The sequence below is a fragment of the Aspergillus nomiae genome, assembly GCF_001204775.2.
Source record: "Aspergillus nomiae NRRL 13137 chromosome Unknown contig00607, whole genome shotgun sequence".
Lineage (NCBI taxonomy): Eukaryota > Fungi > Ascomycota > Eurotiomycetes > Eurotiales > Aspergillaceae > Aspergillus > Aspergillus nomiae.
This window is the reverse complement of record NW_015378662.1, coordinates 1-14,126: the sequence shown is the minus strand read 5'-3', so window position 1 is coordinate 14,126 and position 14,126 is coordinate 1. Positions and strand designations below refer to the sequence as shown.

Below are 14,126 nucleotides of genomic sequence, written 5' to 3'. Positions count from 1 at the left end.
CTTTTTTATTCTCCGACTTCCTCTTAGCATTCCTTCTTCCTCCATCTCGAACTCAAAGCCTACCAGTGCCAACACATTGTTTTTTTTCTGGAGTTTTTCTTGAACGCGTCTTCTTCTGGCGCTCTTTGAGCTGCCATCTATTGAAGAAGGCGTAGATCGCAGATCTTGGCCGCATACCTGACGCCATCCGTCTCCTTTCCCTGCTGCGCCATACCTCAACACCATGCCTTGTATATCATGACCATCTTCGTCCTTTTTGGGACCCCATTCTCTTCTGCCCTCTGGCTCGATCGGCTGCACAATTGATCGATACTGAGAAAGTATCTTCTTATTCAATATATTTGATCGTTGGAATTATCGGATTATATTCTTTCCAAGCAATTGAATCCTCCAATCCTCGTCGTCGCCACTATTCTTTTCCACCGCTCACCATACTACTACCTACCGAACTGTCTCCTTATCCTCACCTACTTTGTTCCTCTCACATCCGCTTTGTCAGTATTAATTTAATCATAAAGTGATGGCCAACTTCCGTGGTGGTGACCGACCTTTCTCGTCGATACAACACATCTTGAAGATGCTACTCTCACCTCATCAGTCCAACAAGTCTGCCCCGCAAGAAAACGCAATGGCTGAGGACATTGATGAACCTCCCGATCACCGGTTCCTGAATACCTCCCAAATGAACGTTGACGACGGTGTGGTTTACGTCAAGTCCCCCACCGCCATGAGTGATAAGAAAGAGTCCCTCCTCACTCGTGCCCTCCGGCACAGTCCGACTCTAAGCCCGTCCGAAGAGCTGCCCTCTCCCCATGACCGGTCCTTCTACCGCTCGTACCCTCATAGTAACGTGAGCGGTGTGTCGACTGCTGAATTGACTAGCGACGAAGGCCTCAGCAGCCCATCTTTGTCCAGCACTCCCAGTCCACCTCTGCCAGCTCAGCTCTCCAGCAAAGCCCCATCAATGGGCAGCAACAAGAAGCTGACCATCCAAACGAGCGAGTCGACTGTTGAGGCCAACCTCGGACGCAAGAGATGTATCAGCTTTGCGTGTGGGCGTAAAACGGAGGAGCCCAAGGCCCAACCACCCACACCGCAACGACCGACCGCGCAGAAGAATGATACCAACCCTACCCCTACAGAGCCTGCGAAGCGGAGGACAGTCCTCACCTTCGTTTGCCCAGCCCGTGATCCGGAGACGAAAAGAGAACGGTCTCCGTGCCGCGGTGTCAATATACGATCACGTCTTCGTGGGTCACCTGCCCCCATCGCTCGCAAGGCGTCCCCTGAGAAGGTTATGTCTCCAGTCGCCCAGGACCAGAAGCCAGCCACCGAGAAGAGGGGTGTACCCACAAGCGGATTGGGCAAGTTTGAAGAGTCTGAGGCCACTCGCTTCCACGAGTTCGCTAGCTCTGAGGAGGAAGATGATGAATGGGTCACTAAGTCTGGTGACTACACAGACAAGATCACTATGAGTGATTGTATGAAGAAAGAAATTGCAATTAGGAAACTCGGCGAAGAAGCAGAAGAGGAGGCTCTTGAGGACGAACAAGAGGGCGACGATGATGATGAGGATGATGATGATGATGACGAGGATGACGACGACTCTTCCAGTGACCTCTCATCGGACGACGGTAACGAGTCGGATAACGAGGCAGGCTTTGCCGATTCAGATGAAAGCGATGATGGCTCCGAGTATGAATTCTGGGCTCCTGCTTCGACCACTGCCGCTACCAGCCCTCTGACCCTCGAGGTTCCTCCTGCTGTCCTCCCTCGCAGGGACTCAAACACGTCCTTCGACTCTGGTCATGATGATCTGAGCCGGAGATGGCCACCTGCGCTCTCGGGCAAAGGTATCAACCGTGCTAAACCTATGAAGATGCGTCCTAGGACTCCCCATCTGCCTGACAGTACCGACTTCGTCTGCGGCACGTTTGACGAAGATCGGCCTCTAGAAGCTGCCTACAAGTCTTGCATCGAGCAGCGTCGGCTTTCCAAACAAATCATCATCCCCCAAGACATCGACCCTAGCTTCCCGACATCGGATCTTGATGAGGAGGATGAGGACGACGACGACGATCTGGCAGAATCTATTATGGTCGATGAACCGGCTCGAGGAAGGTCCGGAGCTGATCAGACTCGGAAGCAGTCTCCTCGCTTGTCTCCCAAGCGCATGGTATCTCCACCTCCTCCTCGTCGCCATGGCCGCTCCTCCCCGAGACGTCTTCGCTCCCCACCCCCGCCAATGAAGTTGAAGTCCCCGGTTAAAGCCGAACGGACTGTCAGCGATGAGTCCACCCATCTTCAGCCTGGCATGAACATAAGCGAGTTGGTTCAACGCCGGCACGTTACTCGTACCAAGTCGCTGCCTCGGACCCCCAACCCCTTCTTCGCTAAACAGGAGGGTTCTTATCGCTGGACCGGTATTGTTCCTCTCCGAGAGTCACCTGAGCGTGAATCATCCCGCACTCGTGAAGTGCATACCAGAGGCCCCATCGATATTGTCGAGGGTCTCGAGAAAAAGCGCCAGAAGCGCAAAGAAAAGTACTGGCGTCAACATTGCCGCAAAGCTGCCAAGGAGCAGATGGAACGGCGACCCATTCCTGGAAAGGGTGCTGAACGGATGAAGGACCTGGGCCTCGCAGTTGCTGAGAGGTGCCGAGCCTACGGCGTCGGAGAAGACGCACAGCTCGTCCTATCTGTCTAGACCTTTTCTTTCTTCATCGGAAGGGATACATGCCTTTCTTGTAAATATTGATTATTCTTAACGATCACCCACTCGTTGACTGTTGTTTCCTACCTGGCTGATGGCTTTCTGCTTCGGAGGACATTTGTTTGCATTTACAGGGCGATCGCTTTTGCTTCTTCGTTTCTTGTGATACATATTTGTTACCCGCATTCCCTTTTATTACTATTTTTATGACATCCCTTCTGTTGGGCGGCCTCTGTTTCTCGGGTCGGGACTCTGGTTTGGTCTGTTTTTGTTTTATTTTTGCTGCATGGAGGCGGTTCATGAAGTGTATACCCCCTTTTGGTTGTTGTTGTTGTTGTCGCGCGCGACGTTGTAGATACAGGTTCCAACCGACAGATCAGTGTGCTGATCCCTCAGAATATCCGAAATTCAAACAAATCCAAAATAACATATACAAAACAAAAGACTTGCTTATGTTCCTTGTAGATGAATTTCCTAAGCATCGAAGAGAAGAGAGAGAACGACCAGGGTTTGAGGCAGAAGATACTACATACGTGGTCCCGGCTGATCTCCCGGCGCTTTGGTTGGCTTAGCCGAGCGCTAAGCGTCAGGCAAGCGAAAGCCAACGTCGACCACCGCAACCGTGTCTTATCTTCTTTCAAACCTCACCGCCAGCGCTCCAGCCTTCGCAAGCTTCACCCTCCATATCACCGATCTTCAGTACCAACCCGTCCGGACTGAATCGATCTCACCATGTGGATCATTAACTGGTGTACGTGCTGCTCCCGTTCCCTGTTTACCCGATCGGCCGCTTGTTTTTGACTAAGTCGATCTGCATACCCAAATGCAAAACTCCATTATACCTCCTCCCCCTTGGGACAGGATCTCTTCTTGATCCCTTCCATTACCTGGACATCTTCTGCCTTGAGACACCGTCGATGGAAGGAATACAGTCGCTGATGGTCGCCTCCGCACAGTCTACGATGTCCTGGCCTCCCTCGGCCTGCTCAACAAGCACGCCAAGCTCCTCTTCCTCGGCCTTGACAATGCCGGAAAGACGACCCTTCTGCACATGTTGAAGGTGTGTACCTACCCCTGCACGTGCTCTCCGGTTCCCGCCACCGTATACCCAGGCGCAGTGTGATGGGGCCGCTCAATTGCGGCCCAGGAAATGAAAGACGGGGAGATCATATGCTAACGCGAGGGAAATATTAGAACGACCGGGTTGCCGTTCTCCAGCCTACCGCTCATCCGAGTATGTATCCTTGATTTGAAAATGACGTGGACGTGGCACGGGCCGATCTACTGGGGGGACTAGAATTGGGTGGCAAATTGGTACAAAGGCTAACTAGGCACCGACAACAGCGTCGGAGGAGCTCGCTATTGGAAACAACCGCTTCACTACCTTTGACTTGGGTGGTCACCAGCAGGGTAAGTGGATCAGACACAGTTTACCATTCCTATCTATCCATCCTCATGTCTACGCTCTATCCCCAACCAACTCGCCCCATACACCTTGGATTGGGCGAATCAACTTCTAACGACGCACCCCGAGTACAGCCCGTCGTCTCTGGAAGGACTACTTCCCCGAAGTGAGCGGTATCGTTTTCCTCGTTGACGCCAAGGACCACGAGCGTTTCCCCGAGTCCAAGGCCGAGCTCGACGCCCTCCTCGCCATGGAGGAGCTCGCCAAGGTCCCCTTCCTCATTCTCGGCAACAAGATCGACCACCCCGACGCCGTCAGCGAGGACGAACTCCGACACCAGCTGGGACTCTACCAGACCACAGGAAAGGGCAAGGTGCCGCTCGAGGGCATCCGGCCGATCGAGGTCTTCATGTGCAGTGTTGTGATGAGACAGGGTGAGTCCTGCCAAGCCCCTCCTCAGCCCCATCCCTAATCTATCCGTCACATCCCATGGAAAAACACCAAAACTAATCAATCGCAGGCTACGGCGAGGGTATCAGGTGGCTGTCTCAATACGTTTAAGCTTGAAAACCCCAAAAAGTGCAGGCAAGCTTGAGCGGAAACATTTCCAAGGGGGTAGGGGAAGGGAGTTCATGAGTAGATGGACTGGACGGAGTACTTCTTTCTATATTTGATATCTCGCACATCGTCTCTCCTGGTTTCGGTGGCATGTAATTGATTATGGTCAATCGTCAATCGATTTAGCTTGTTCGAATTAGCTATTTACTAGGTCTAATTTTTTCTTTTTGCTTGGAGTACCACGTGAAAAACCTTAAAGCGTTATATGCACACTGACTTGGGCCAGGCCAGAACTCCATCACAAGAATTTAGATCCTGAGGAAGCCGATGGCAGTTTTACATCATGACTATATGCAATGGTTCTCTGTACCCATGCATCAAGAACACGGGACTCGTATATTACCTTTGTAGATCTTAGACAACTCATTCAACGCACTTCAGATACCTACCCTTCTACTAACGAAGTCTTTACCCGAATGAGAAAAGGGGAAGAAATCAACAAGTCCGATAATTATGCCTCTAAAATACAGTAATACATTGAATCGAACGAATTGATCCGAAAAAAAAACCTCCACCACCTCTGCACAGACGAGCCAGGAAGAGGAAGGGGGAGAAGGGTAGCATAGACTGTTGTCGCATCAGTGTCGAGTTTCTTTTGCCGCTAGATGAAAAGAATCAATCGATAACATGGACTCATCATAAACATGACAAGGGATACATGATATGCTGAGATGATGGCATGTGGTGTTCGTTATCGTCAAGTCATCCAATCCATTCACGTTTCATGCACGGGGCCGCTTCACAAGACCCTCGGGGGATCCATTACAGGTCCACTGGGCGAAGGGTTATGGAGGGTGGAAGGGCAGGGTAAGCAAGGACGGCTATTGGAGTATGGGATGGATTTTGCAGTTCAAAGACATGGACATGTTGCTTATTTGGTTGGCATTACACTCACAGGAAGATTTTCAAAAAAGCGCAAACGGAAAACACCAGATGCAGCCCGTCGCTTCCCCTCCCTCAGTAAATGATTCGAACAAAACAAGAGTTAATGAAAAGGGAAAGTAAAAGGAAGAAGTGAAGATAAACAAGGAAATAGAAAGTAAAAGAGAAAAAAAAAAAAAAGAAAAAGGAATAAAAACACCGACCCTGACGGGAGCAGAAGTACCTTCCATATAAAGAGATAGGGAAAATAACATATTCAGCGCAAAGGAAAAGATATCACTCGGAGTCGCTGGAGGTGGTATGCGGGGGAGGAAATGACGCTCTGCATATCGTAAGGCTCTTTCGGGTGACCTGTTGTATCTGCTGCTTCCGACCGTCTAATGCACTGGCCATCGATGATGCGGGGGATCTGGATCCGGTCTCGTGTGGTGATGAGTGGGTGGGTATGTTGTGTTTATCTCCGTCCGAACCTGCTGCACATGGAAAAGCTCGTATGTCTTACTTCTTCTTTTGCTTTCGCGGAGGAGTGACGGGCCTGTTTGAGCTCATGCCCCCGTAAACGTACTTTTGTTTCTTTTCTGCTGGTTTCAAGATCTGCGCGGAACGGGTTAGCTTCCTGCATCGTCACATTGAGTGGGGGCAACGGGAGTGGCAACATACCTGGAAGGAACAGAGTAGACTCTCGTCGACACTCATCATGGCACCAGCGTTGTCAAACTCTCCACAATAGTTGGGGGCACTGAAAAGCGTGACGAGTTGACGCTTGGAGAAGAACTCATAGCCATCTTCGACCACTTGGTGTGCACGGCAAATCAAATCCATATCATGTTTCTGGAGGAAACGGGAGACGACGTCGGGACCAAACGTGAATGAGACACCTCGGTCGTTTTCACTCCAGCCCGTGATGTCCTTATCCGGATCGGACCACAGAAGATCGCACAGGAGACCGCAGTCAGGAATCTGTTCTCGTTAGCAGGCCAAGCCTTGAGCTTCGGGAGCCAGGCGAGAGGATTTGGATAGATTGGGAGAACCCATCGTGACACCTGGCTGAGCTGCAAGAGGGCCGAGCAAAATCGCCCTCGAACAGACAACCAGGACGGGTGGGGGTGGGGTAACGGGGAGGCACTTACATCAGTGGGACGCATCACACGACGAATCTGCTCCATGGAGTTCAGATCGGGGCTCAGACCACCGTGCATGGTGAAGATCTTCTCGTCAATGATGGCCGCAATGGGGAGGCAGTTGAAGCAATCGGTGAAAGTCTTCCACAGCTTGATGTTATACCGCCGCTTACATTCATCGTAGAAGCCGTAGATACGGTTAATGGACGCGCATTCGTGGTTTCCACGAAGAACGAAGAAGTTTTCGGGGTACTTGATCTTGTAGGCCAGGAGTAGACAGATCGTCTCGAGGGACTGCTTGCCACGATCCACGTAATCTCCGAGGAACAGGTAGTTGGCCTCGGGCGGGAATCCACCGTATTCGAACAGACGCAGAAGATCGTAGTATTGGCCGTGAATATCACCGCAGATCTGATCGCGCCAGCGTGTTAGCCGTCAGGGACAATGCCATTGTTACCCGAGATTCCGGCTCAGGAGACAGGGCCGCGGCGTTACCTTGATTGGCGCTTCCAACTCTAGCAGGATGGGTTGCGAGATGAAAATTTCCCGAGCCTTGGTGCAGAGATAGCGAATCTCCGATTCCAACAACTGGACCTGCTTGCCCGGGCGGCTACCCCTCACTTCCAACAATCTATCAATGATCGAATCCAAATCCACTTCCTGATCAGCCATGGCGACGGGGCTCTAACGAGAGACGACGGGAGCGAAAGAAAAACAAAGAGTAGATAATGCACACAACCGTAGGCAACGACGGAAAGAAAGGGAAAAAAAAGAAAAAAGAAAAGAAAAGGAAGGATAAAGAGTAGTTCGCGAAGCGCTTGTTACGATGACGCGGCGTCTATACTGTGATAACCACACGATTAGCATCGTTCTCCCGTCATGACGGATAGAAAATTTTGATAAATCTGGTCAGGGCCCGGCGAAAAACGCGTGAACAATGCGCTCGGGAGATTTCTTGCTCGTCGTGGTTGAGACAGCGAGCGATGAAAGAGGGGTGGAGCGCTTACCAAACGAATCTAAAGGGAACAACAAGATAGGGAAACGAAAACAGGCCGAATGGCCTCGTACAATGGGGAAATCTGGCGAGGAGCCAGACGAGGTGTGAATATCAAACACTCCCCTTCAGATCGTAGATGACGCGCGGTGAGAGCGAGGTGATGCGAATTCCGGGAGATGAGACGAAGCCTCAAAGACGGTGGAGCAACACGGAAAAAATAAAGAAGTTGACCAAGAGTCTTTGGCGGGAAAACTCGACGGGGCTATTCTTTTTCCCTTTTGGGAGAAATGAAATGGGATGGAATGGCCGAAAACCCGTGCAGATTTCGGAGGGTTGAGATGGGAAAGCTTGCTCGAAAAGCGAAAGCGATCTGGTGGTGGCGTGAAGGGGTTGTTGTGGAAGGGATTTGTTGAGAGAGCGAGAGCGAGAAGCGTCGGCAATCAAGGGATCTTTTTCCTGTTCCGCTCGGACGGCTGAAAAATTTTGATAATTCGGCCTAGATTGGGGACCTGTTTGGGCAGCAGACTGAGAATGAGAACTTTTCCTTTTGCTTTTTTTTCTTCTTTTCCTTGTGTTGAAATCTTGAAGACGAGCGAGGAAGAGGGAGCGAGAGAGAGGGAAGAGGAGAAGGACGAAGAGGAGGAGTGAGTGGCCAGGGTCGAGACGGGGCAGGAGATCAAAGGGCAGCAGAGGAACTCACCAGCTTGACCAGTGAGAGGGAGAAAAGGAACGAGTTGGTCAACCTGAGAGAAAAAAAGGTTTCCTTCAACCGCTTCGCCGCCCGGCCATCGCCGCCCGCTTATTGGTCCCGCGTCGGTTTGGGAAGAATGTATTCCTCTCCACCTCTATTCATTCATTCATGCATTCATTCAACTTCATCTTCAACTTCAATTCTTTCATCCTTCATACGAACTAAAACTGGACAATCATGACGACGGGATTCCCTTCTCTTCTTCCCCCCCAGCAATCTTCAGACCAGATCCCTTCCACCCGACACGGAATATGTGCTATCAATGCCTCCTCCTATCTGATCCCCGTCTGATCGTCGTCTATCGCCACCCTCCGATCGCGCGCAGTCTTCTCTTTCCCCCCCTCACCAGTAGGAGAAAACATGAAATCCGAGCCATGCCCGCCCATCAAATCACATTTTCTCCGGTCAGTAGATGTTGTGCATAAAGCACTTACACGCCTTAGTCGCCTAGCATTTCTTATCCGGTTACGCCTACGCGGAATCTATGACGCACTGCATCCTCGTCAACGCCCAACGCGCTTTTGCATTCAATCACTACTGCTAGTATTGGATTCACGGAGAGACTGGTTCACCCTCGGCTCTCTCGCGCGCGCGCGCAAAATAACTCGTCGCACATTCTTCTTTTCATGTCTCATGCATTAGATCCGAACTTCATCACTGCTCTGCGTAACTCCGAAACTCGAGCAGGGGGTAATTTGGGATGATAGGAGAAGGAAACAACAGATAAGAGGTATACATCAAGCAATTCAACACAATGGCATCTCAACAGGTGTCAGTCGAGCCCTCTCAGTTAATCATTAGAGAGGATGAAGAATAGAAGAAGAGTTAAAAGAGGCGAAGAAAAAAAAGAGATCAGGAAATCATCAAAAGGCTGGATAAAAAAAATCTTCTGAAACGCCTGTGAACACCGTAAACCCTTCACCAAATACAATAATACATGCGGTCTAGAGACGGTGAATCTCGTGAATAAAGTGTCTCCCATAACATGGACCAGCCTGAAACGGTCGAATGCAAGGTGTACGGTAGATAGGAGAGTTGGGAGAGGGTAACAATATCGTAGTCGTAAAAAGCAGAAATGTTCAGACATCCGGCCCGCTATCTCGAAAGGCCATAAAACGCCACCAAATGCACTCAGTGGCCAACTGCCACTGCCACAAGTAGGAAATGTGACGGGGATGATTGTAATAGTCAAAAGAAATTGATCGGCGAAAGGAACCAGGTAAACGAGTCAACTCGAACGACTTTTTGTGCTGCTTGGTGCTACACCAACCAGTAGATACGGATGGGCAACTCAGGGTCGGCCTCCGCTCAGAATGGGCAGATTGTTTGCCCGGGTGAGTGCCTCCGCTGGGATAATTGCTGAATCCCCAAGGTTCACACCCGTGCGAGGAACGTTGATGTCCCGCGGTGGCTGATCCCAGCCACGGTCTCCCAGCGCATGGAGCCAGGTGTTGCCGACGTCGTGCTTCAGAGCCTCCAGTTGCCGCCGGTAGAACTTTCCATCCACGTTCCAGTCCAAGTCCTGGACTGCCCGAGGTATGAAAGACTCGTTCATCGGCTGGCTGGAGACGCCTGGATCACTGTCGACCTTTTCTGGGCTTTGAACTTTCGCAGATCCGACCTGAGGTCCACCATCAGATCTCCGTTGACGGTCGGAAGACGGTGTCACAAATGGATCAACGGGTAATTGGATATGCTCAACAGGAAGGACAGAAGGCACCATCGCACCTGGGGTTTCTTTACCATCAGTTGAGACCTTCTCCACAGACGTGTTGACAATCCTCCTTCGATGACCTTTCTTCCGGCGAGTAGACTCAACGCCATATTCATTTGGTAGTGTTCGTCGTGCATAACCATTATCTCCCTCAACGGGCCCGGCAGCTGCGGCTCCCGGCCCTGCGGTGTTGGCTGGTTTGCTGACGACGGCCGAGTGGTCCGCGGCAGCTGATCGTATGACCGGGGTACCTTCGGGCTCGGCAACTCGATCAACTAGCTGCTTCCTCTCCGTGTACCCTGGCCCGGATCCATCGATGATGATGTCCTCCGAGTATCCCGGAGTGCGACGGAAGAGATTGAAGATTACAACGCGGTAGCCGGAATGCGTTTTCACGAAAGGATTTCCAGACACCCAAATCTCCCGTATCTCAGGGAGACTCGTAAGTCTGGCAATCTCAGTGGGGTCGGTCAGGTCGTTGTCTCGGAGGTCCAACCGTTCCAGGGAGAGTAGTCTTTCAATCCCCGCAAGCGAGCGAAGCCGGTTGCCGCGAAGGTTAAGAGCGGTTATAGCGGGAAGAGGGTTGCGAGACAGGGAGTGGAGAGATTCTATCATGCAGTTTGAGAGATTAAGGGCCCGCAAAGCAACCAGCGTTGCGAGGCTGTCCGGGACTTCGGTGAAGAGATTCGCTGACAGATCAAGCGAGTACAGCGTATTAGCGACCGGAGCTAGCCCGGCGGCCGTGATGGAGGTTAAAGAGTTGTCTGGGAGACCCAGATGGCGCAAAAACTGCCATTTGGACGGCGGAAGACCGCCAGCAGCCAGGTTCGAAGACTTCCATTACGATGACCGGTGTTATCACTTGAGTTTGAACTACCCGATCCGGTGCGTCGTATGCGCCGGCTATGGCGGTGGGAAGAGTGTTTGGAGCTTGTCGGGCGCGTGGGCGAGATACTTCCCGTTCGTGCATGGCCTCTAGCACCTTCTGATCCTACTCTAAGCATGGGGGCCGCCTGGGGACTGGTGCTGGTACCGAACGCCGTATCGGCCACCGGGGATCCTGGAGCAGAGATGGAGCCGGAGAGGTCGGACTTGTAGACCGGCTGAGGGTATGTATGCCCACTCCACCCCAGGACAGGCGATTGCTGATTCTTCGACGATCGCCGCCGGCGCTTGTCAATGTCGTCCAACACTATCCGTGTCAACAGATCCGCCGGATCTTCGAGCTTGGCTCTTTTCACAGTAAGGGTGCGTAGTTGCTCAGATAGTCGGTCCCAGCCGTAGAACGAGCGAAAGTCTATATCAATTATCTCTAGTCCACCCAAATTTTTAAAGGAGTGGAGAGGGACGGCGGTATCAAAAGGAAACTCTTCGTATCCGCGGATCAGGCGGGCACGGCGATCAGGGGCTAGACGCAAGCACGGGATTTTAGTGAAAGCAGAATATAGATATTTAAGATCTGCTTCTAGGGCTGCTTTGGCCTTCTCTGACTTGGAGACGGAGTCCTTCGAGCCGAGCCCGAATGATGACCAGAGAGCACTCATACCAGACATGACACTACGGACACTTGATACAGAGTGGATAGAATCCCTGTCGCCCCTGGACCGTTGAGGCTTATTCAGGAACGAAACATAGGACTGCGACACGTCTGTATGAATATTCTCCAGTCTAACATTCATAGGGCCCACGGCTATAGAGAGATCTTCGAACCGGGAGAGGAGATAGAAGAGGTGGTGAGGGGTCAGGGTAAGTTTAGCGGGTTTGATAGTTTGAGAGGTGAATTTCAAGGCACCGAATGACAAGCTGCCGCCAAAGCCGACGAGGCCGAGCTCGTAGACGAGCTCGACTGAGTGGATGCATTTTTGCTAGGCTGGCGTTTCAACTGAAGCGCGTTGGCGAGTGCCTTCTCATGGGTTCGTACGAAACTGGCGAGATTCTGCATAACAACCACGGGTTAGTGAATAAGGAAGCTAGCCTATTGACGAGCCCGGACAAAGGATGAACAAGGTCTGTGTCATGCATGGAATACGAACCTTTATGAAAAGCTGTCCATCTTCATTGTTCAGCTTCTCCATTACGGACAATGCCTCGCCCAACGAGACACGATCACGTCAGGCGAACTTTGAAGAGGAGCGCTCAACAACTACTCGCAGTGTTCAAAACAGAAGTCGACATTTTGCTGACAACCAGGGAAAGTGAGACGCGAGAGGACCTGTTACGTCAGGGGAAGCAAACAGTCAGCCACGATTACTGAAGCACGTCTCCCATGTCCGTCTGTAGTCACCAAGTAGAGGAGGGCTACTGGGAATCGCAGCCGGACTGAGGGGTGTGTAAAAGAAAAAGAAGAAAAAAAAAAAGGCAGGATGGAAGAGGTGAGCATACCTGGAAAAACTCCGGGATTTAAAATAATCGATAAGAGACCCGTAACTGATTCACGAGGTCTCCAACCACGACAATGCTTGATGAATAGCTTGGAGGGAGAGAGCTGAGACAAGAGGTGATTCTCAGTACTCAGCTGGGGGAAAGATGTAGTCGGCTGGACAGAGAAAATGAGGCGTGCTGAAAACGGTGACCACCCAAAAGGAGAAGACGGGATGGGATGGGATAGAAAAGAGAGGATCCAAGGGCGCTAAAATGCGAGAACCACCGCCTAGTGGAATTAGTGGTGGTGGATGATGGGGGGCAACGGTGGATATGGATGTGCACTCGATCAATCAGCTGAGAGGGGCTGAGAAGGCGTCAGCAGCGAATGACAGGGTAATTTAGCTTGAGTTAAAATGGGGAACAGGAAAAATGTCAAGCAGGCAACGGAGAAAAAAATGTATAACCAAAATCAAATAGAAATGTAAAAAACTGACAGAAACAGGTATTTTTAATACACTCCAAGAAAAGATCCGGATCAATGTTGAGGATGACCACCCAGCCTGTTTTTCTTGATATAGAAATATATACTCGTGCGAGAAGAGAAGAGGGGTTGAAGAGGTAAAAAGGAACCGAAGGAAGAGGGAAGATGCTGAGGGAACAGCGGCTGGCGATATACTAATATAATTAATTATCGTATATAAAATGATACCCTCTTATCGGTGTTCTGATCTCCCCTTGGTTGGCGAGCCGCTGTACCCGTGCTCAAGGTCCGTACATGCATGCGTACCGTACGGTACGGGCGCAGCCGGGTACAGTTGGGAAATACTACGCTGTATGCGGTATACCTCGTATGCATCCATGGATGTCTCTTTTCTTTTTTCTTTCTCTCTTTTTTTTAATTGTTTTAACCTTTTACCCCTTTATCTGGAAATCTCACTGGTGGCCACAATGGTTCGTATAGATTAGTCGTTACTCAGCGTGTGTCGACCGCTCCTCTGTCCTTATCAAATCATGAAAGACGACTCTTTTCTGGAAGATTGACCAAGAGAATGAGGGTATCTCCGATGGCGGGGTTGCGAACCTTCTCTATCGCACTCCTGTACCAGTCAATCAGTGTCCGAAAATTTGGGGCATGCTTCTTGGCCCCTTCGGTGAACCATTGGAACGGCAAATATCGATCAGTTTCAGATTGAAAGGAGTGTCATGTCATCAATCAACATAACATCCAACCCAGGAAGTGACATTCTTCGGCTCTGTAAGGTGGAGTAACTTTCCGAGTCCCTCAAGAGCGGGTATCCCGATCGGCCCTTTACAGTGTACATTGAATACCATGATGCAAGAATAGATTAAAAACAATCTATTGATGAGAGGTCAACAGGAAGACGACAGAAAGGCTATCGATGAACCAAGTTAGCAGGTAATTCGTCATTCGTAATATGATTCGTATATGTACTTCTGCCATGACGGCAGATGAGCTGATCACTATGGATTAATTTGTTTTGTTCGTAACCAATTCAAAAAAGGCTTCAACCTCCATCTGCAGGTCTGAAAAGTTTTTTTT

General features: G+C 50.7%; 4 protein-coding genes across 4 annotated transcripts; 2 read left to right on the top strand and 2 right to left on the bottom strand.

Annotated features, from left to right (window-relative positions):
- Nucleotides 1-520: 520 nt before the first annotated feature.
- ANOM_011178 (DUF2457 domain-containing protein) lies at nt 521-2,707 on the top strand (the record flags this gene model as incomplete). Its single annotated transcript, XM_015556434.1, has 1 exon — nt 521-2,707. One exon carries the CDS (start codon nt 521-523, stop codon nt 2,705-2,707), a length of 2,187 nt encoding a protein of 728 aa, XP_015401350.1.
- Nucleotides 2,708-3,355: 648 nt separating this feature from the next.
- sar1 (Arf family GTPase SAR1) lies at nt 3,356-4,929 on the top strand. The gene is made up of 6 exons (XM_015556433.1): nt 3,356-3,464; nt 3,670-3,773; nt 3,908-3,947; nt 4,058-4,123; nt 4,253-4,552; nt 4,639-4,929. The coding sequence occupies exons 1-6, from the start codon at nt 3,446-3,448 to the stop codon at nt 4,677-4,679; spliced, it is 570 nt and encodes a 189-aa protein (XP_015401352.1). The 5' UTR covers nt 3,356-3,445; the 3' UTR covers nt 4,680-4,929.
- A 1,187-nt stretch (nt 4,930-6,116) lies between these two features.
- glcA (type 1 serine/threonine-protein phosphatase catalytic subunit GLC7) lies at nt 6,117-7,462 on the bottom strand (the record flags this gene model as incomplete). The annotated part of the gene is made up of 4 exons (XM_015556432.1): nt 7,235-7,462; nt 6,749-7,150; nt 6,279-6,578; nt 6,117-6,212 (listed from the first exon to the last, which is right to left on the bottom strand). The coding sequence occupies exons 1-4, from the start codon at nt 7,409-7,411 to the stop codon at nt 6,117-6,119; spliced, it is 975 nt and encodes a 324-aa protein (XP_015401353.1). The 5' UTR covers nt 7,412-7,462.
- Nucleotides 7,463-9,778: 2,316 nt separating this feature from the next.
- Nucleotides 9,779-13,028, bottom strand: ANOM_011175 (leucine-rich repeat domain-containing protein; the record flags this gene model as incomplete). Its single annotated transcript, XM_015556431.1, has 5 exons — nt 9,779-11,035; nt 11,197-12,066; nt 12,123-12,137; nt 12,235-12,413; nt 12,584-13,028. Coding segments are annotated over 4 exons (2,205 nt in total), but the record flags the coding sequence as incomplete, so codon positions are not given.
- Nucleotides 13,029-14,126: the final 1,098 nt, after the last annotated feature.